At 41.0% G+C, this 22,683-nt stretch overlaps 3 protein-coding genes across 8 annotated transcripts; all 3 read right to left on the reverse strand.

Annotated features, from left to right (window-relative positions):
* Window positions 1–6,648: 6,648 nt before the first annotated feature.
* On the reverse strand, window positions 6,649–9,438 carry LOC144706719 (uncharacterized). 2 transcript variants are annotated; one of them, XM_078579724.1, is made up of 4 exons: window positions 9,298–9,438; window positions 8,632–8,788; window positions 7,929–8,004; window positions 6,649–6,828 (listed from the first exon to the last, which is right to left on the reverse strand). In XM_078579724.1, exons 1-3 carry the CDS (start codon window positions 9,298–9,300, stop codon window positions 7,958–7,960), a joined length of 207 nt encoding a protein of 68 aa, XP_078435850.1. In that variant the 5' UTR covers window positions 9,301–9,438; the 3' UTR covers window positions 6,649–6,828; window positions 7,929–7,957. The 2 variants fall into 2 exon arrangements, with proteins under 2 accessions (XP_078435850.1, XP_078435849.1); XM_078579723.1 differs by lacking the exon at window positions 6,649–6,828 and having other exon boundaries at window positions 7,807–8,004.
* A 1,381-nt stretch (window positions 9,439–10,819) lies between these two features.
* On the reverse strand, window positions 10,820–13,378 carry LOC144706717 (OBERON-like protein). Its single transcript, XM_078579718.1, has 3 exons — window positions 13,257–13,378; window positions 11,827–12,933; window positions 10,820–11,751 (listed from the first exon to the last, which is right to left on the reverse strand). The coding sequence occupies exons 2-3, from the start codon at window positions 12,917–12,919 to the stop codon at window positions 11,078–11,080; spliced, it is 1,767 nt and encodes a 588-aa protein (XP_078435844.1). The 5' UTR covers window positions 12,920–12,933; window positions 13,257–13,378; the 3' UTR covers window positions 10,820–11,077.
* Window positions 13,379–13,664: 286 nt separating this feature from the next.
* Window positions 13,665–19,392, reverse strand: SETH2 (UDP-Glycosyltransferase superfamily protein). Of its 5 annotated transcripts, none has more exons than XM_078579720.1 (8): window positions 17,242–19,387; window positions 16,070–16,642; window positions 15,134–15,269; window positions 14,893–14,957; window positions 14,698–14,814; window positions 14,516–14,619; window positions 14,261–14,351; window positions 13,665–13,822 (listed from the first exon to the last, which is right to left on the reverse strand). In XM_078579720.1, the coding sequence occupies exons 1-8, from the start codon at window positions 17,368–17,370 to the stop codon at window positions 13,769–13,771; spliced, it is 1,269 nt and encodes a 422-aa protein (XP_078435846.1). In that variant the 5' UTR covers window positions 17,371–19,387; the 3' UTR covers window positions 13,665–13,768. The 5 variants fall into 5 exon arrangements, 4 of the variants coding, with proteins under 4 accessions (XP_078435846.1, XP_078435847.1, XP_078435845.1 ...); XM_078579721.1 differs by having other exon boundaries at window positions 14,893–14,983; window positions 15,115–15,269; window positions 16,160–16,642; window positions 17,242–19,383; XM_078579719.1 differs by having other exon boundaries at window positions 14,893–14,983; window positions 15,115–15,269; window positions 17,242–19,379.
* Window positions 19,393–22,683: the final 3,291 nt, after the last annotated feature.

Below are 22,683 nucleotides of genomic sequence, written 5' to 3' on the forward strand. Positions count from 1 at the left end.
GATATTGGGGGGCATAGTCAGAGTATGGGGACTTTTTTTATTTTTCCTCCTGAACAATATCTTATGAAATTTCCCTAGAGACCTTCATGAAATTTTCCCAAGGACCCTTATGAAAATTTCCCCCAATAGTGTAAATAGAGGGGGGACCCTCATTTGATACCCATGTGAGTCAATTTGACTCCCCCTCCTTTTTTTATTCCTCTTCCTTGAGTGTTGCTTCTAGTGGATACTGGAAGGAGAGGGAATCAGATTTACAATAGCATAGTTTGCCAAAAGAAGAGGAGATACAACACTCTAAAGATTGCATGATATGTCTAAAAGTCGGACATCTAAATGACTTGAAGATGCTCACTTGAGGAACCACAAAATTTTGGATACAATCCATGCCTAGGTGATGGTTTGTTTCTTTTTATATGTTAAGCTTTTCATATATGGCATCGATTCAATATTATGTTGTGTAGACGATCGAAGCCCCAAAAATTCCCAACAAGTCTTCAACAAGACGATGATGTTTGACATTTCATTATGATGTAAGCCTCTAATGTCTCCTCCTATCCCTCCCCAAAGCTTTCACCTATTTGACTCATAAAGCCAAAAAGGATCCACTTAAAGTATAATCTTAAGTGAATCCAAACACACACGTATGTAGAGAATTTCAATTAGATAAGTTCTGTAAAAATAATGATTGATAGTTTCAGAGGAATAGATACTATTCTAATTCACCAATAGGATAGCTTAATCTTAAATAAATGGTTTAAATGATTTATTTTTACTTATCTACTATTTCACTCATTCTCTTCTTCTTGACATATATCTCCCCTTTAATGTTATTGGATATTTAATCACTTTTAGGATCAAACTCACCAACTATTACAGACGTGTGTAAATCAAGAACGCATCTGGATGTTTCTTTCTTCTCTTCCCTATATAACTTTAAAAATTATGAATACACGATCCACAGACTCAGAAAATCCCAAAATAATAATAACTAAAAGTTCATTTTGTGCTGATTCTTTGAGTAAATCTCCCATTAATTTTGTTGTAAGTTCATTATTTCCTTTTCTCGATGATTTTATCATGTTACTTTTTGTTCCATTCTTAATTTTTCAATGATATATCAAATGCCATTACTCTAGATTCGATGAATTATTATGTGTGCTATAAATAACCTTTATGATCAGTAAATTTTGAAAAAAACTGTTCGTAGAAATATTTAAATAATCATCATTAGACAAAGATTGCTAACACAGAAAATTCTAGGTCACAATATTTTCCTCTTTTTAATATCTTCAAAAATGCATAAAAAGATGATTTTACATCCCATGGGATGAAATGATGTCAGCAAAAAATTTGGTATACAATAACTACTTTCAATTTCAAATGTTTCATTTACATCATAAACCATAAATGATAAAACCAATCATTGCATTCCCTAAATGAATTTTACTCATAAAAATTCCTTAAAAAATCTTGGTAGACATGCTAAATAATCTTCTTCGAAATATTACAAAGAGTTAGGTTTTCTTCATCTATGTTTAAGATTTGTAAAATAATCCAGTAATTCAGAAACTTTGGAAATGTTTATTAATGGCATTCCATGATATGATGATGACATAACTTTTTTCCTGATAATAACATCTCATGAGAAAATTTTCAAAGCCGAAGACCATATGACATGATGGCAGACATGAAAAATGGTGACTTTGTTGTATTCATGTCTTTTTTGCCAACCATTCATCATCATCATGTCACCACATGTCAATACACATCAAACCCTTTCAGTATCATCATATTCCTCAATTGTTTTTATATTCTATCAATTTTGAGGGTGGAATCTATATGGGCATTGAAAAGAAAGAAATATCTTCATGGGGCTGACTATGTGCCAACACAGTGTTTAATATATCTAATAAGAAGGCTGAAAGACTTTTTTTTATTCGAGAAACTTAAGAAGAATAAAATTCGAATCCTGGAGTGGTACTTCACTCGTCCAAAACCATGGCTTGGGAAAACTTTGAAGATCGATACATGAGAAAAAGTTATTTATCCACGTATTCTTGGATACCCCAAGTGCCCCTGTGTGATCCAACGGAGAGGCCGGTCCATTCAGATTGGCACCCTCATAATATATTTAGCCCTTTTCTAATTGGTCCAAAAATCAAGTTGTCATAGAGCACATTGAATCTTAAAATGGCTTCTCCCAATTTGGGGATCCCTTGGGACGCTAAGAATGCGTCATGAGGACCCATTTTATTGTTCCATATATCAATAATTATTAGAAAAATTGGTACCTAGATTTTTTTCTTCTAGCCTAATATGGTCAAAGTGGTGACTTCTCATCAGAAAAGGTTTCAGCTTATCATCATTATGTGTGTAACTCTTTGATTGGCCATATTTTAAGGGATTCTTACATTTTTACATAAATAAGTTGGAATATCTAGGACCCAAAAGCCACATAATTCGATCTAAAATAGGACGAGTAAAAGTCCTCCATTTTGAGAAATTCAAGGCAGGGGAAGTGCATAATGATCATTAATCCTAATAAAAATTGAGTGATGTCCTTAAAGTAATAAACATCAAATATATAACATAATGAATATAAAACATGATAATATCAATTGAGGTTAATTAAACAAAAGATAATCACCCAAAAAAGAGAGTAAAAATCTCTAGTGACAGTTGTTTCCCCGGCAATGGCCCCAATTAATAATGGCAAAATTTGGTGTAAAATTATGTCATTGATATTTGAGCTAATCACTAATTTACAATCCTATACTCCTTAATAATTTGACTAGATTGTGATGAGTCAGGGTCTTCTCCACAGGGAATGGATCTTAGGGAGATAGCTTTCTCTATCAGGTGAATTTAATATGATGAGATGGGATACATATAGCATAAGAGGTAGCTGTAGGATGAAGGTAGTGATCAAAAATAGGGATAACACCTATTTAATAAGAATAAGGCTAGTATTACACAAGTGGTAGATAGTGAATTGTAAACAAGGCGAGTGAAAATGGAAGGTTATGATGAAGGAAGACATGAAGAGATAATGATAAGACGAGTTCAGAACTAATCAGAAATGATAATAATAAGTATCTGATTTAAGGTCTAATAATCAAGGGTTTAATAAAATATATGAGGGTCGAAGGTGAGACTGGATAGAGATGATGGCATAAGACGTGGTGCTGAAGGTGGTGGAAGTAGGGGTTGATTGATGAATGAGATGAAGATAGTAGTTTAGGTTTTCTTAGAAAAATAGAGAGGGAAACAAGTGACAAGATTGTGATGGCATAGGTGATACATGATGTGGATGGTAGGTAACGACAGATGGGGATGGATGATGGATTATGGTGGATGGTGATGATGATTATAATCTACCTAAATGAATGTGTTGAAGAATGATCAATGTAAGGGAAGAGACTAACCTTAGATCCCTATGTTTCTCCTAGATCAACGTATCTTTCTGATGCAGATCAGCCTCCCACTTCTCTGATGATATTCTCCAAGCACTCAAGACGCCAAGAATACTCTTGATGGACCTTCAAACTTTGCTTTTTCCAATCTGACTCTCTAGGAAGAATTGAGCCTAAAGATATTTCAAACAAAGGTCTGGGCCTCAATTTTAGATCCAACTGTATGGATAGATATAGGACATTAAGATGAAGGTTCACTCAAAAAAATTATGCTCAATTAGAGTTCTGGATTTTCTGATATCAAGCACTGAAATTGGACAACTCCTAGCTGTTGATTTAATCCAAAGATTTCTATCCTCGTCCTCATCATCGCATTCATTGATATAATAGGATACATCCCAAGAAAAATGGTGTGAGGAATTCCTTAGCCTAAGGAAGTGGAGTATCAAAGAGGATTTATCTCATGATTATCCACCACATCAGGTCTAACTCGGATGACTAATTAAATGTAGCTTGTCACCCTTTCAGCTGGAAACCCAAAATCTTAATTTGGTTAAAGTGACTCATTATAAGTTAATCTATATTATGATACAGATAATTTATTAGGTTCGCCAATACAAATTAACTGTATTGATACATGGGCACTAGAGTTGTTGACTAGATTGATACATGGGCCAAAAGGATCCTATGAGAATGGCCTTTTAGACGTAAAAAATATGCTTAAAATTTACAGATTTTTATGAAAAATTAATAGTAAGAATAAATAGTAGAAGCCCTTGAATAAAATTTATCCAGGATATAATTCTTAAAGTGCACACACTTATTCTCTCTTCCTTCTTTGTATCACCTCTACTCTTGATTCAATCAGAACACTGTAAAATCATTATTAACATATGACAAAGATCATGTAGGAGGGGCTTCGATGTGCCAGAGATTGTGTGGGTAGGTCTAGAGATTGAGCACTTAAGCACCTCAACACACTTTTCTTCAGAAATCTAGAAATCACATGATCAATCTGATTTCAAAGATTGGGATTCAAATATCTATTATGATTCTGTTTTATTTCTTATGCTAAAAGAATTGTCTTAGTTTCATGTTAATCATGCGCCTATAACCCAATTAAGGATTTTTGGGCTGAAATTTTAAGGGTCACTTTATTTCTCTCTTCTAAATACATCCATACCCTCTCATCTATAAATACACCCTAAATACATGTAAAATTCATCTATGAATTTATACTACTTCAACAGGCTAACTTAAAGAAAGTATTTTGAGGTCCACCAACTTTTCTCTGTGTCTCTCAATGATTGAAGTTAGAAGGCAGAGGAGAAGTGGTGGAGCTTTTCCGTTATGATAAATCACCTTGATCGTAGTGGATTATAAAGATCTAAAGTGAGTCTTCATGTGCTTACATCATTGTCTTCATCTTGGCATCATTCATTTGATCCATCAATGCATATCCATCCATACACATCATCCATCCAATTACATGTCATCATCGCACAACTTTGTCCAATAATATATATTAATTATCATATAGTATCATCATCCATCTGATCTTACTTCATTGCTTAGTTTATAAAATACCTCTTCTCATCCCATCATTACCATCTAAACATCCACAAATTCATAATATACATTCTTTCTGGAGATGATCCTTTCTCGTCACTAATTATTCAAATTCTTTTACGAGTCGATATTGATAAAGGTTTATTGATGTACTCAAAATAATAACATCAATGTCATCCCATTTCTCAGACTTATGTAAATACTTAGATTAATACCACAATTTGTTCTATGTATGACGATGTGTTAATATTATCCTAAATTTGAGTTCATCAGCTATGTGCACCTAGGGTTGGATATTTAGGACCAAGAACCAGTTTGGCCGGACAGAACTGGGACCGTAGGTCCTCCATTTGAGGGTGGATCGGTTTGTCAAACAGGTTTAGGTACGAGGGTCAAACCGGACCAGAACCAAAAGTATATTATTTGATATTTATTTAATATTTTTTAAAATATCCAACTCGACGGAGAGATTTCTATTGAGCTCAGCATAGACATCATATATTTGATCATCTATGAGCACCCACTTGATGTAGAGGATATTTAACATCACTATGAACATAAATTTTCTACTTAGACTTTGACATCAACTACTCAACCTTATCAAACGGGGACCAGTCCAAAGCGGAACCGAACCGAAGTTTAGGTAAGGTTTAGGTCTTTGCTAAAGATCCAGACCGGACCTGGACCGTCAAACCCTATGTGCACCTTCCACCCCGATATTTGTGTGTCGTGTTATACAATTTCCACAATACCGATAGCGACCATCAACCAAGCTAATTTAGTACTTCCAATGTTAAATACATAATTTTGTGTTGTGTAATAAACATGTTAATTACGACTTTCTCAATCTCCCACAATTTTCCTAATATAGTTATTAAATAAATAAATAGTTTCCGATTTCTTCTCCCATTTGAGACCTGGATAAATAAAGAAAATAAATTCCTATATCCCCCTCATTATTTACATATGTGATTTGGTCATTCTTTTTTGCGAGAACCTCAATCATCACAAAACTGTCTATTTCATATTGATATCCAGATATCTGATTCACATATTACATTGCATTACACCTGATCAAAAAGATATCAGTTATCCAACCCCTCATAAGGATTGAATCACATCCACATATCTAATTTTACATCTCTGTAAATTCATTCCAGTGGCACAATTTAAACTGAATTGTACGTCTTAACATTTGAAACAATACGATACCTTGCATTTAACTTAAAATATGAAGGTTATGTTCTGTATAAAACAAAAACGATAAAATAAATTCAACTTTGAGTTTCACTTTTGTTAGTGAAGGATAAGACAACCCATAAAATTATTCTCAAATCAACTGTTGAATATGGACTCTATCACATTTATGTAGATCTCAGCAGAATACTGCATTACTTGGAGAACATACATCCTCTAAAATCCATCCATAATTTTTAAGACCTAATTCAAAACTATACCTGGTCTCTTATTCCTGAATCATCTAACATTCATGTTTTGGTGTAAACATATTTTTCGACACAAGTACAAGAATGACACAAACACATATGTAAATAATGAGGGGAAAAAGACAGGTTGGTAGCCAACAGATTTAATCAAGAAGAATGGTTTAATTTTTATTTATTGTATTTTTCCAAATTCGCAACCTCCGTGAATGATGATTCGCATAGGTATTCAATGCATTCCTTCATGAAGATTTATATGTGACAATTACAAGTCTCAACATCCTAGCTTTCCTCATAAGTTAGGGTTAAAAAGATCCCTGAGAAAATGTTGTCAAGAACTAACATGTCTTCAAAATCTCATTACCCTTTGTTCTGGAAACATTGCATCCTTGATTATCAACCCGCTACAACAAACAAATCTTCATTTCAGTTAATGCGATGACATATTCATTATAAATTCGTATCAATGTTTTTTCCAATCCATGAAAGTCCGCTTTTGCAATATGTTATCTTGTCCCATCTCAATACTATTTCTGTAATTTTGAATTAACTTACCCTAAATATAATGTTTTTACCTCAATATTAGCACAATCCATCACTATAAAAGAGATTAAATATGCAAGAAATGGAAAAAATGACCAATTATTGACACAAATTTATATTGCACGATTAGGGACATTTTACAGTGCATTAGAATCTCTTAACCTGACATATCAAATACAGCCAACATGGTTTTTCTGTTCACTCATAATCCTTTAAATCCCAAAGTAGATCACTTAATTTTGACATTTTTATAACCTCTCACTACCTAAAGTACTGATAAAAGAATCACAAGTGAGTACCTTGTCCACCTCAAAAGGGCCATTTTTTCTCAATGCATAACATATGCAATTCATAATATATGCCACATAAGTTCCTTCAAAGGTTGTGGCTCTTTGCCATATGAAAAAAAATTAGCCTTCATTGTATGATCTGGAATAATCCTGATCAGTGACCACTTGGCCGACGACAGTCAAACTTTTGTTTTGACCTATTTTTGATAAAAAGTTATAGTTGGGGTTAATCCTACTCCATAATCATATATGGGTCTCCAAGTATGGTTAAATTGGAATCTTTTCTCTCTTAATATTTTTTTGCTAGGGAACATTCCCAAACCCTAGGAAAAAATTATTTCAATTTCCATTGAAGAGTTGGATGTATTTCCAAACCCTATTTTTTAACAACAAAAAAAGGAAATGTGGAGAATAAATGTCGGGTAAGGAAACCAAGGAAAAGTAGAGTTCTATGCAAGGACTGATCCCAGTTTGGAATGAATTTCCATTCAAGAGTTGGAACTGGGATGCTACTTTCTAAACGTTTTGATCAAGCTAATACATCATTAATGATAAGAATGAAGCCGTGTAATATTTGATTAGATCACTATGAACAAACTCACTGGTATGAGGCGATTGCAAGCTCAATTTATTGTTTTGACGATTAGAAACAGCTCAAAGGCTACATGTACCTTTTTTCTCAAGGGCTTAAAAAGTGTCATCATGCCATCCCACCGCTCGTTGCCATCCTGATTAACTGAAACAAAGCTGCAAACGGCAAATAATTAATTAGACAGCTTAATAGCCAACACACCAAGAAAATTTTCAAATACTATGAAGTATGAAATGATATATCAGTAATCACTGGTGGAAGTATGACATCATTACAGCTACCATGAATGAGGTGCAAGCATACAAAATTGTTCAAATTTACAAATTCAATCAGCAGATGAGAAAATTGTGAAAGAGTTTAGCATTACATTTTCCAAGGAGCGATGATTCTTCTTGACTGATGTTTACATCAACACAGACGAGAACAAGAGGATGATGAAGACGAGTCATCATTATTGCCATTCATCTTCATCGTGATCATGAAAACAATTTGGTTATCTTCATCGTCTTTCGTTTGCAGGTTGTTGCCAGATGATGATGAAGTCTCTCCATCATGCTCTTGTCACTTTCTCTATTTTTATTCCTTCAGATGACTAGATAATGATGAGTTCCTCATCGTGATGAAAATTTCATCCTCATCATTCTGGTCAGGGCGATGATGGGGACAACTTGTAATTTCACTTGCACACATGAATTCATCATTGCCCACAAACACCAGAGATGACTAATGAACAATTTTCTTCGAAAAAATAAAGAGGGGAAGTTGAAAATTTGGAAACCCACATGAGCCGATGACGACGAAGACGAAAAAACCAAGTACTATTGGTCCCACGGGATAGTCATTTGCCTTCTTCACCGTTGTTTCAGGAACAGAGCCCCTTTTCGTGATGTTCTTTTCAAATTTAGCAACTCTCCTCTCTGAGAGACGCTTTGATGTAGTCTACAAGGGAAAAAAATAAATGTTTGCTGTAACAATAAAAGACGATCCCAACGTTTTCACGGGTATTGACATCAAACTCGTTAAAATTTCTTTAAAATGTATACGCGAATTCCAAGTGGAGGAAATAGACGAAACAAATTCCATATCTGACAAGATAGAAATAAAATCTATAGAATCACCGCAGAATCGATTCAATCCACCACCAAGAGACAAGAGGAAAACTTCCGATTACGGATAGTAAAAGGTCAATGAATAATCCTAAGACAAAAACTGGTCGAACAACGCAATAATCAGAATAAATCCGAAGATTACAAATAAATATTGAAGCAGAAGAAACGACATGCAGAATGAACAGCGCTCCAATTGCAGAAATACTGCAGGCCAGCAGTTTGAGAAAATAAAAGCGCAAACAACCGATTTCTTCGAGATCGCCAGCCAAATCACGGACAATTTATCACGAATAGAAGATCAAAAGCGAGAAAATCATCAGATGCAAGAAGAATGCTCACCATCGAGACAGGAACGCGCCGGAGAGGACGAACAAGCGAAGTTGACGGCAAGAGTCTCTAGAAGTCTCTCTTCAGACTCTAACAGATCCATTATTTATACCGCTGATTAATTTCTCTGCAACCCGTTCAAGATATAAATTTGTGAAATGCCCTTCCACCAGTCTAGAAAATCTGCTTGGATTTCAAGTGGTTTATATTATATTTCGTATTTACTATCAATAGTTTTTTAATTCAGAAAAATCAAAAGTCAGTAAAGGCGGACTTAAATGCAGAAAGAGAGATGGATCAACGTCCGTGGGCGACGAAACCGATGCTTATCCGTTGGATCTAATCTCAACGGCTGGATTGCCCACTGTTTTTTAGTCATCTCTACTCTCAAAATTCAACTATTGAAGTCAAAGCAGTTTTAGCCCATTGGATGGAAGATAGCCGTTAGGCAGTAGAAGGGAGGTTTTTAAAGCCCTGGAAGATAGTAGTTGGGCAGCTGAAAGGCCTTATTAAAAGCCTCATAAAGATAGCATACATAGATGCATGCATGCATACATATGTACATATCTACATATGATATGAACTCTCAAGTTTGTATGGGAGAGAGCACGGTAAGTGAGGAGAAGATGCCGTAACAGGGTCTGAACAGGGGATGTAGCATCATAAAGATAGCATCATACATGCAATTAGACGTGGTCCTTCGGTACTTTTTGTGCTAATTTGTGCAAATTGTTTGTTTTGTTCGGTTTTCCGAACAGAACAAAAACGAATTCGAACAGAACATGGCACAGACCCGTGTGCAGTCTTTTGTTCGCTTTGAGCGAATTTTGTTTTAGTTTTGTTCGAATGTGCAAATTTTGTTCCAATGGGCGAATTTTGTTCGTTTCTGAAAAATAAAAAAGAACAGAACAAAGAACAATGCCCTGTGCGGTTCTTTTGTGCGAACTTTTTGTTCGATTTAAATGAACAGAACAGAACAACCATGTCTAATGCAATCATGTATACATACATACATGTATGCATGCATACATATGTGCATATCTGCATATGATATGAACTCTCAAGTTTGTACGGGGGAGATGACGGGAAGTGAGGAGAAGGCGCCGGAACAGTCGTCATCGTCTGAGCAGGGAATGCCACGGTGGACTTCTTACTAGACGAGAAGCAGGCAGAATGGACATCAGATAGGAGGTGAGGAGAAGATGCCGTAACAGTCATCATCAGCGTCAGAACAGGGAATGCCGTGGTGAAGTTCTTGCGAGACTAGAAGCAGTCGGAATGGACATGTCAGAGGTGACAATTGTGGCGGGATGGACATCACCGGAGATCCAAACTACATGTATTGATACTTCTTGGCTCCCCTCTTAAGGAATTAAGGAATTACATAAGAGCCAAATGACTAAATACGACATAACAAAATAGACATAGATACGGAAGGGATCATTCAGCAAACATTAAAACATGCATATGAACATACATAAGTACATACATTTGCCATCGAGCTAAATTTGTTCCCCATTCAAGATCTGACCCATGCAGAAGAATAAAAATTTGCATAAGAAATAGGTAAAAAAAATAGTACAGTATATTTAGATAGATGGATATTGAGCCAGAACACTGCCAACCTATTAGAGAGAGAGAGAGAGAGAGAGTCTCTGTGGGAGAGAATTCACAATGGTCAACTATGGGACAGAAAGACAATTACTCCCTCCAAGCTACATCATCAAGGAATATTTGAGCTCCTCCCAAAGTGAAAACCTAATGCCCTACTAGAGAGAGATTTAAGAGAGAGCTAATTAAGAGTGTGATCGCCAGAGTTCTGCGTCTCCGACTTGGGGACGGACCCGTAGACATTCTTGAGCAAGTCCTGAATCTTGCACATCATCATCATCTGCGACGGCTCGGAGCTGCGGCTTCCCCCGGCGGAGGCGGCGAAGGCGGCGGCAGCGGTAGCGGCAGGGGGAACGGAGACGGCCTGCCCGGGGCGGTGGCTCTCCTGCAACTTGAACTTCTCAAAGAGATACTGCTTCTCCATCTCGGCCTCCTCGAGCCTCGCCTTGAGGTACCTGCTGGCATACTCCTGCTCGGCTTTCTGGGACTTGGCCATGGCGATGCTCTGCAGCCGCTCCGCCTCCCGCCGCGCCTCCGCCGCCTTGAATTGGAACATCTCCGCCTCGGCCTGCTTCAACCGCACGATGCTCTCCAGCTCGTCCACCTGCTGCCGCTTTCGTTGCCGCTCCATCTTCAGCTCGGCCACCTCCCTTGCCTTCTCCTCGAGCTCCCGGTCGCAGGCCTCCACCGCCTGTCTGCACCTCTTCAGCATCCTGATCTTCTCCTCCGCCACCGCCTCCATCTTCCTCACCGCCTCCTGCACCACCTCCGAAATCTGGTTGCAGGCCTCCTGCGGCGTGATCGCCCGTCCCACCTCCGCCGCCTCCGACGCCTTCCCCGCCTCCACCTCCAGCTCTGCGCCACAATTCGCCATAACCCATTTGAGAAAGCCGGCCCAAAACCCGGATCGGCGATCGAAACGAAGTATACCTTGGAAGAAGATCATCATCATCCGGCAGGCGGCGGGCTCAGCCATGCCGCTCTTGAGCTTGTCGAGGACTTCGCCGCACTTCCAGAGGAGCTTTCTGCCCCAGGGGTCCTCGCTGGCGGAGAAGATCCTGCTCACGAGGTCCAATTCCCTGGCCATGGCGTCGCGGCTCCAGCCGGGGGAGCACTGCTGGAACACGTCCTTGACCCAGCCGAGCAGCTCCGAGGACCGGTTGCAGGCCTGGCACCGGAACATCATCTCCGGCGGGGCGGAGGCGCCGCGCTTCAGCGAGGCCGCCATGGCGATCGACCCGGACCGGATGGCACAATCGGTATGCGTCCAGTGGAGGCAGAGGTCGCAACCTATCCACCGGCAGGTGTTCACCTCAAAGTCGAACTTGTTGCAGACGACACACATGCAGAGGTTGCAGAAGTCCTTCCTCGACGAGCAGATCTCGCAGCGGCAGTCGTCGGCGGGGATGCAGCTCTGGCAGGCGATGTTCCTGCACCGCTTGTAGGAGAAGATCTCGACGAGGCGGCCGTGGGAGAGCGAGATGGTGGGGTGCAAGAAGGCCTGGATGCCGGTTTTGACGGCGACGAGCATCTCCAGCTGGGCACGGTGGCACTTGGCGAGCGCCGCCTCCGAGAGATCCGACCTGGCCTGGACAATTCTCTGCAAATTCAGCAGTTCCTCCCTCTGATGCGAGCCTCCGGCGCCGTCGAGGACGGCGCGGAGCTCGGATTTGAGCTCGGCGTGGAGCTCCTCCGGCATCACCGTCAGCCGCTCCGCGACGGCGTCGACGGGCTCGCCGGCGACGTCTCGCAGGGAGAGCTTTTCGACGGCGGAGATCCGCCGGACAACCTTCTGATCAGGGGAGTGGCTCTGATCTCCTTGCTTGTCCTTGTCGATGGGCCACGTCTCGCGGGAGCTCTCGCTCTCGGAGGGGGAGTTGTCGTCGGGGGAGCGCCCGGCGGAGTCGCAGGGAAGGAGAGACAGCGATGCTTGGAGACGACCCGGGGGAGGGTGCTGGTTCAATGGCGGCACCATTAACGGAGCTTGGTGCTGGTGGAAATTGGCTCCCGAGGAGGTCTCCATTGGACCTTCTCCCTCTGCAAATTTTCCAAAATCCGCCCCCAGACGATATCAGAATCCAGCAATCGGCAAATCCACACGGCCACCGCTAGAATTCTACTCAGAACACCAAGAATCAGCGATTAAACCCTCCGGAAAACTCACAATCCCGGTAAATCCATCGGAATGCTTGGATTGAAGTGAATCGATTGGCTGATCGAAATAGTAGTAGCAGATTTCGAAGTCACAGGACGATAAAACCCTAGAACAGGCGATCCAGCCCCAAATTTGCGGCCGCCGGCGCGATTACAAGAGTGCTAGATCGAAAAAAGAGAAAAACACGAATATAATCGAAACTTACAACGCAATACTCGGCGAATCTCGCCCGGCAGCGAAGAACACCGAGGAAATCGGGAATCTGCTCCGACCCGCGTCGATCTCCGCGTTTGAACGGGACGAGAGCAAATGGGTACGAACTCAAAAAGAAGAAATCTGTTGAGTGACCGGACCAGCCGGTCAAGCTGACCGGCTCTTCCTGCAGCCACCTGGCCGTTGACCGACTGTGCCCGCCCGAGGACGGCACCAGTTACCGGCTATTCTTAAAAAAAATATATCTTTTACCCATATGGACATAAATTCGAGTTTCCGAATCTGAATTAAAAAAATACGTCTCGTCCCGTTCCGTTTCAACCTCCGTTCAAATAGTCAAATTTTTCAGTCGTCCCGGCGTCCGTTCGTCATCCTTCGTCCGTCCAGGAGCCTTATCCGATTAGGATTTGAATTTTTTTAAAAATTAAATCATTACATGCTGTACATATAATTTAAGAGATTTTAAAAAGAGAATAAAGAGGAGTCAGACCGCGTTTGACTCTCTCAATCAGCATCACTCCACGCGATGTCTGGCACTTCTTCGATGTTTCTCGCCGGCTGATTCAAAGAGAGTAAAAGAATTTTTGTTATATTTCCAAATCTAAAGAAATTTATGGTGGTGAGAGAATTGTTCATCTCTTATCTTGGATTCAAAAAAATATATTCTAAATTCAGTCTCAAGGAGTTTCCAAATTTGATCAAGTGGCATGATTTTAATCACTCGAATTATGGATGGTGGCGTGGTTCGGCATGGAAATTTGCCACAAGTGGGCGAATTTCCAACCGCCTTAAACCCCTCGGATCTATCCTGATCCAATTTTGAGCAGTCAAGATTGGGAGAGAGAGAGAGAGTAGATTTGAAGCGATCTTCCTTGATCATGGATCAACCAGATCGCATCAATTCCTCCACTTTATATCAAACAGGATTTTTTATCCATCCTGATCTATCTGGGTTGAAATATGTGTAAGATGAAACGATAGGATTTGGTTCATTACCTGCCACAGCTGTAGAAATTGCCAAAAGAGGAAGTCAATAATCACCACGATACAAAATAGCTTCCCAGCCCACGCCCCACAGCTTAGATACCTGAAATTCCCCATCATTTACAAAACTTGAGCATTCCTATTAGGGAGAAGAAGGTTAAAAACAATAAAAGGTTGAAACCTGAGGGTTAAATTAAAATCAAAATTAATATAAACATATAATTGATTATGAAAAAGGGAGTATAAACATATAGTTGAAGAGGGTACCGCGACAGGCGCTGTAGAAGATTCTCATCTGGGCAGCTGCTCGCACGAGTGTAGACTATCTCAGTTCTCCTAGCTACGTCATGCCAGCTATACAAATCTTTAACCTATCAAGAGTCCATTTTAAAAAACATTTTTAATAAAATTACTTTTATATATAGGGGTCGAAAAATGAAAAATTATACCCGAAGGTGCATGGCATGTGGGTCAATGAAAGGAAGTAGGTCAATTGCTTTTTTTATCGCTTTGACCATATCACTTGGCACAGGCTCTGATAGCACAACCATATCATCTGGAAGAACCTGTAGTAATGAGTATTATTGAGTTGAAGAACAGCAGAGAAAATAATACTAATAATAATTCTGAAAATAAATTCCAACCTCAGGAACTCCCCCAACCCTCGTGCTCACAGTGAGCAGCCCACAACAGGCAGCTTCTAGTATAGCTATGCAAAAAGCTTCAGTGAGAGAGCTGCCATGATGACGAGAAAAAAATTCAACTTTTTAAAATTTTAGATTGAATATTTAAAAGATCAATTAAAATGTACAACATGCATAAACTATTGACATTTAATTCAACACGACCCATCTAAAGAAGCACACCTGTTTAAAAATATATGACCTTGTATTAAAACAGATCGCACTTGAGAATGCAGAACCGCACCCAACATGGAAACTCTATCCTGAAGAGAATATTTCTCTCTCATTTCTTCCAGCCGCAACCTCTTCGGACCGTCACCACCAATGATAAAACGAACCTGGTGAAAAGAGAGAGTAGTTAGCATAATAATTAGGGTTGGGCATCATTAATGATGATGACGATTCACCATCATGTTGTCACTCTCGTCCATCTGTTGATTATGAATTTCCCTAATCATCGTAATACTTATCGTTGTCAACATCATTTGTCCATGCCAAAACATGGATGGTGATGAAAATGACAGAATTTTTGGATGATGATGATGGTGACGACGAATTTGTCATCAATCTGCAGAAGAAGGGAGAACTTCAGGGCAAGATTCAGGCAACAAAGAAAACGATGATGAGCAGACGATGACGATGAAAATAAAGATGACCATCTTAATTGTCTTTGTTATCCAACAATAGATGCAGATTTCGTCATCCATCTATTGATGGTGAATCGTCATCGTAATTATCCGCGCCCTCAAATGGTAGATGATGATTAAGTCATCATCTGTTGAAACGAATCATTACTGTCATCCATCTGTTGGTGGTGAATCGTAATTGTCATTTATCGATAGATGTCGCATTTTCAATTATTCAAGCTAAAACATGGATGACGATGTCAGTGGCAGAATTTATGGATTATGATGATAAAGACAAATTCATCATCCATCCACAGAATGGAGGCATTTCAGAGTAAGATTCCAGCGTCAATAAATTCAATGATAAATGGAGGATGAGGCTGACCATGATGAGCTCATTGTGACATCATCCATGTCATCCAACTGTCTTTGATGATCTCTACAGTACATCATCATCATCCATAGACGATGACAATGAACTAAAGAAGGGGGTGACTGTCAAGGGAACTCACATTTGGAAATAAACTGCACACTTCTGGAATTACTTCTACCAACAGATCGGTTCCCTTTCTGTAAACTAATCTACTAATAACGACAATTACGATTTCATCGTGGTTCAGCTTCTCTGGAGCAGGATTAAACATGGCGGCGTCGACAGCATTGGGAATCATGAACACTTTTTCCGGAGACAACCCAGATCGAAGAACCGTGTTCTCCTTACTCGTGTGAGAAACACAAATGGCGTGATCCACATCTGCCAAGGTGAATTGTAAAACCTTATTCATGTGAATACTTCCAATGTCTGCAAACCCATATAGTGAGTGATCCGTAAAGACGGCTTTGAATCCCATCGTCCGAGCATGCATTATGGCTTCATGACAAAGAGTGGAAAATGCTTGATGTCCATGTACCACGGATATCCTTTCTCTTATAAGAATGTTCCTCATGATAGGAAGTGTAAAGAATAAAGTAGGCAATGTATTCTGCATGCAAAATTGTCTCCAGGGAATGTAGTAAACTTTCAATCCATTGCTCATGTATCGAACACCAGTTCGATTTCCATAGGAATGTGTCATGACGACGACCTGAAGGACTGACGAACATAATTAGAGTTATTTCGATTCCGAAAGTTAGGAAATTTCACCTTAAAAGAGATTTTAAAAAAAGTATCAATCTGGATACTTGCCATCCGGGAATGTACTCCCAGCAGGTATCCATTGCCCTTTAAAAATTCACTAAAAATATAAGCATTACAGGTTGAAGGAAATCCTGCGTCTGTTTAATTTTATCAACACAATCCTGCCATTCTAAAAATTGAATCGGGGTATCTCAATCATACGTTTCTTGAAATATGTTTCTCTTTAGAAGCGATTAAGACGTTTAAACAAGCATTCAGTAATTGGATATCAATCCGAAACATTTTTTACAAATTGAGGGCATAAGCATTTCAGAGCACTAAACAGCCTGCTTCCCTCCCTGTATCATGTTCATCGCCTACGATGACATAGATTATTCATATTTGGGACAAATTCAATATTTCGAACTTATTGTTCTTGGAGTTTTAAGTTTAGAAAACCTACTTTAGAAAATCTGACCACATTAGCGATGATGTCGCAATCCCGCATGATTCATCAAGTTCAAAGGGAGTATTGAAATCTAAAGAAAAATCAAACAGAAAGCGAACCTTGTGGCCGAGGTAGAGCAAGCACTGCGACAGGGAGTAGATGTGGCTCTCAACGCCGCCGAAATTCGGATAGAAAAAATCCGAAACCATTAAGATACTGTGCCTCTTTCGTTCTGCCAGCCCCGCCATTGACAAAACTCCGAAACAAATTTGAAATGATCAAACTTCTTGAACAACTAGAGATATCGCCGTGGTTACGGAGAATCACAAAAACAAAAATTTGAATGTTTTCGTCGGCCAGTTGAAGATCGAAACGAGTATAGCAGATCTGCCAGGAAAGTTGAAAATTCAAACGAATCTGCGAACAACTTTCCCCAAACCGATTATCCGCGAGAAAAGAAACGACAGCGAAAGTTGGGGACGGATGACGCCGTTAACCGCCTGATTCCGTCATCAGTCATCCGTTCTTACCTTGTAACGAAAGCCTTCGTGCCTTACGTCCCGTCCCGTTACTCCCCGTTCCGCTCCGTCATCCTCCAAGGTTTTTACCGTCATCCGCCTTCCGTTGACGTCATCAGTCCTGACCCTTACTGTCATCAGTCTGTCTGTCCTGACCTATAGCCTTTGTGCCTGCCGTCCCCGTGATGTTAATTCCCATTCCGTTCCGTCATCTGTTAAGGTTTTTGAACTGTCATCCATTCGTGCCTTCCCTTGACGTCATCCATCTCGACCTTTCCCGTTCGTCCTGACCTCAAAACAAAAGCCTTTGCGCCTTTCCTGGTGTCACGTCCCGTTCCACTCTGTTAGCTGTTAAGGTTTTGAATTGTCAACCCCAACCATCATCAGCCATCCATCCTGACCTTGCAGCGAATGTCTTCCTGTCTTCTAGGGTTTGACGGTCCCTGTCTGGTCCGGTTTTCTGGCATGGACCTAAACCTTACCAGAAGTTCGGTCCGGTTCCAGTTCGGTCTTGTTCGGTCCCGATCCGGTCCGGTACAGGGGGTTGCGGAGGAGCAGCATCGATGAGCGCTTGGGGTGGGTCATGGGAAGGGCGACGGGGAGGGGGATGGGTAGTGCGTGGGACTAGACATGGTTTTTCTGTTCTGTTCGTTTGAAATGAACAAAAAATTTGCACAAAAGAACTGCACAGGACCTTGTTCTTTGTTATGTTCTTTATAAAAAAAACGAACAAAATTCGCACATTCGCACAAAACTAGAACAAAATTCGCACAAAGCGAACAAAACTAGAACAAAATTCGCACAAAGCGAACAAAAGAACCGCACACGGGTCTGTGCGATGTTCTGTTCGAATTTGTTTTTGTTCTGTTCGGAAAACCAAACAGAACGAACAATTCGCACAAATTCGCACAAAAAGAACAGAACGACCACGTCTACGTGGGACAGGGTCCGGTCTGGTCTGGTTTTTTGGCATGGACCTAAACCTTACCTGAAGATCGGCCCAGTTTCAGTCCGGTCTTGTTCGGTCCCGGTTCGGTCCGGTCAAACTGGTCCCCGGTCCAAAATGTCAAAGCCTACTGTCTTCCGTGTCGTCCCATCCTGTTGAATCTCGTTCTGTTCAATCGTATGTTAAGGATAGATAGGAAGATGGCTTATTACAAAAGTTATTGCTGAACCAGACCCAAGAGTTTACTTTCCCGTATGAGCATTCGGTACATGTATAAGTCTGTGGAAGAGTCAAAGGTTCTGACTTAAGGAGACTGACATCTGTATGTGCCTTCCCTTATTGTCATCTATTTCCAACCCAACCGTCATTCAGTCCTTTGTCTTGACCTCTTAACAAAAGTGATGCCGGACGTCGTCACGACGTCGTTCGGTCGTCACCGAGGGTACGGGCTCGGTGTTGTATCGCTAACTAATCGGACTACGCCGAATGACGTCGTCCGATGGATGCGAGTGAACAGGTATAAATGACGAGATGAATGAATGAAAGTCCTAATATCGTACGTGCGTGCGCCGACGAGCAGTGATTGCCGTTCCGGAGAAATGACGGGTCGCCTGAGTGAAGCCTGACGGACCTCCTGAACCTCGCCCGAGGGGGTCGAGGGCGAGTACGTCGCCGAACGGGGAATCCCCGCTGAAGTGTCCACACGCGTCGGGGTTTGCCAACTCGTACCGGACGGGTAAAGACTCTCGAAAAATATTCATCGTTTTCTCAACCTGTATCACACTCACCTATCTAACCCGAGCGCAGAGGAGGCGAACCGAAAGTGCACTGAAGAAAGTAAAGGACGTAAAAAGGAGGGCGAGAGAGGCTACCGATGTCGCGCTGGCGACAGATATGCGTAACCGGAGATCCATAAGAATGTGGGATTCCTGAACAACGGGGCGATGTCGGCGAGAACAAGGTCACTGAACGTCTACCAGCGTGGTAGAATCGCCTGCGGGACGCGTTGTCGCGGGCGGATGTGCGGAGCGTTTAGCGTGGTTAGGGAGAGGAAGAGGGCAGTGGGCAATTGGATGGATGGTCTTACAATGATGGGCGTCGCGCGGCAGAGTAATGAAAAAAAAACGACAGCACGGTGCGGGTGGAGACGGGTGAGAGAGAGGGCACAGCAGGGAATTTCTATGGCGGAGTTGCGGGACGGAAAATGAAGGGTGGTAGGAGGCGCGGGGAGGTTGCAGGTGGGGACAGGAGATAGAGAAGTGGTGTGGCGACGGGAGGGTGAAAGAGGCAGCAAGGGCGGAGGCGGGAGGTGAAAAGGCGCGATCGGGCGATGTGCAACGGCCGCGCGGGGGGATGGGGCGAAGGAGGGTGGCAGGGGCTGCGGGATGAGCGTGGGCAGCGAGAGAGAAGCGGGGCGAGGGCGTGGACGACGGTGGGAGGTGCGGGGACGGCGCGAGCGGCGGCAGTAAACGGCGGAGGCGGCGCCGACGGCGGCAACGACCTTGGGTGGCGGCCAGGCGACAGACGGCGGCGGTCGAGCGGCAAGCGGCGGCTCTCTTTCTCCTTCTTTCTTCTCTCCCTTCTTCTCCTTCTTCTCCTTCCTCTTCTTCTTCTCCTCCTTCTTCTTCCTTCTTCTTCTTCTTCTTCTTCTTCTTCTTCTTCCTGCTCGCGCGGTCGTGACTCTTCAAATTCTTATAACTTTATAACTTAAAATTCAAGAGTAAGTTTGGACGCCCACCTCCTCCCGTTATATAATGGGTGAAAGTGGGCCCCCTTGTGAACAACAAAGAAAAGATAAGAAAATAAAAGAGGTAATGGGCTTGTCAGGCCCATGTGAGGGGAAGATGTCCTCATATGGGCTCTTCCCCGCACTACACGACGACATGTAAGGCGATGAAAAGTATCGAGACGAAAGATGAGGAAATGAAGGTACGAAAAGAAGCAAAGGGGAATAGTGGCTGCTCCGATGAAGATGTGCGCGTGCGTCATGCCGAGTATTTGAACTCAGGGTCGCGTGTCGCCACGGCGGCTCGTCGTGTCAGCTGGGCACGTGGCGGTGGCGGGCTCGATGACGACGATGGCTCCTCGCGTGCTGGCTCGATGACGTCCGGTGGCTCCTCGCGTGCTTGCTCGATGACGTCCCGTGATGCTGCGCCATCAAAAAACCTTTGTGGCTTCTGTATCATTTCCTCTCATTGCGCCCAGTTTAGTTCCGTCGTCCATTAAATTTTTTAACAATTATCGATTTTATGTCATCCCTTACCTGTCTTGACCCTTACCGTTATTAGTCATCCGTCCTGACCTTAGAAAAAAAGCCTTCATGTCTTCCCATTGCGTCGCATTGCGCCTGTCAATGTGAAGCTTTACAGCCATCCTCTAAAGCCTTTGGACTGAAACCAAATGATCCAGACTCTTTGATGGATGACTAAAAAATATATACATTTATTCCAGTTCCGTATGCCCTATACCATCATCCATCCACTAACATTTATGATAGCTGCAATCCTCCTCTAGAGGAATAATATATGATTACTGATTAAGATTCACTTTGAGGCGCTAACAAAGTCAATCATTGTGAACATATAGCGGCTACACACTTGTTATATGTATACGTTTGTTACATGTATATGATTAAAATTACACTCTTTCAAAAAAAATTATTTCTAATTAACATTTTGGGCATGTTAGTGTTGAATAAAAAATAGTTTGCCTATAAATATTAAACCTAATAGTCTAGATTTCCCATACTTTGTTATATGTATGCGTTTTAAATTACACTCTTTCAAAAAAATTATTTCTAATTAACATTTTGGGCATGTTAGTGTTGTAAACTTTCTTAGTTTAAGATAAAAAATAATTTGCGTATAAATATTAAACCTAATAATCCATATTCCCATACTTTGTTATATGTATGCGTTTTAAATTACACTCTTTCAAAAAATATATTTCTAATTAACATTTTGGGCATGTCAGTGTTGTAAACTTTCATAGTTTAAGATAAAAAAATAATTTGTCCATAAATATTAAACCTGATAATCCAGATTTCCAAAAAACTTTCAACCCACTCACTCTGATTTTCCTAAATATTGTGTTATGTTCAGTAGCCTCATAAATATTCTTCCATGGGAACCAAGATGCAATTCCATGCCGCTTCTTCTAATCTCCCTTCTGAGAAAGATACATTTAACATAATTCGTAATTAGCCCTTACGAAATTATAAACATAACTTTTGAATTAGATTTTTCCAGTTTAATATCTAGATTAAGAAATCTTATGGAAAATCTGAACATCACAACAAAACTATCCATGCATGGGCCTAGAGACTCACACTCAAATTATCTTTCTGGACGTCAGAAGATGTGAATATGGAATTGTTCATTAAGGTTTATGAAAAATTCCCAGTTCGTATAAATAAGGAAAGGCCCTGAATGAAATTCATCTAAGCCAGATTTTTTTAGGGTCCTACCCTTCTTCTATCTCGTCCCCTTTGCTCCTTTCCACTCATGATGCGATCAGGGCATCTTAACAATGATGGTGGGCGAGAACGGGCTTCATCAAGATGAAGAAGGAGATTTGACATGGGGAGGGGGGGGGGGAGGTTCACATGCAAACATATAGAGGCTACACACTTGAGCAGCACAACATGTCACTCGCGATGGATCAAGAAATCACAGGTCCAGTACACTCAAAGGTGATTCAATCACTGGTTTTATAAATGTCGTTATGATTCCATTCAAAATCGTCTATTGAGAGAATTCCTTTGTTTCATCCAAGTCAATGCCATAGAACCCCACAATGCTCTCATGAGACTTAGCATCTTTCCTAGATTTCATTCCATGTCCTTCATATTCTCTCTCTAGGAGTCATATAAAAATAAATTTGTTTTAAAAAACATTGGCTCAAGAGTTTAACATTTGGATTTCAGTTATGGATTATGCATAACATTACTCACATCATATTTATTATTCCAGGTTTTAGATTATTTTCATAATAAAGGGATCCCTAAAAACTACTCCAACATTAATTATTTTGAACTTAGTGAAAAATATTTTTTCATCCATGTCCCTGATTATCCCACAACACTATTCCAGAATGAA

The sequence above is a fragment of the Wolffia australiana genome, chromosome 8 (assembly GCF_029677425.1).
Source record: "Wolffia australiana isolate 7733 chromosome 8, ASM2967742v1".
NCBI classification, from domain to species: Eukaryota; Viridiplantae; Streptophyta; class Magnoliopsida; order Alismatales; family Araceae; genus Wolffia; species Wolffia australiana.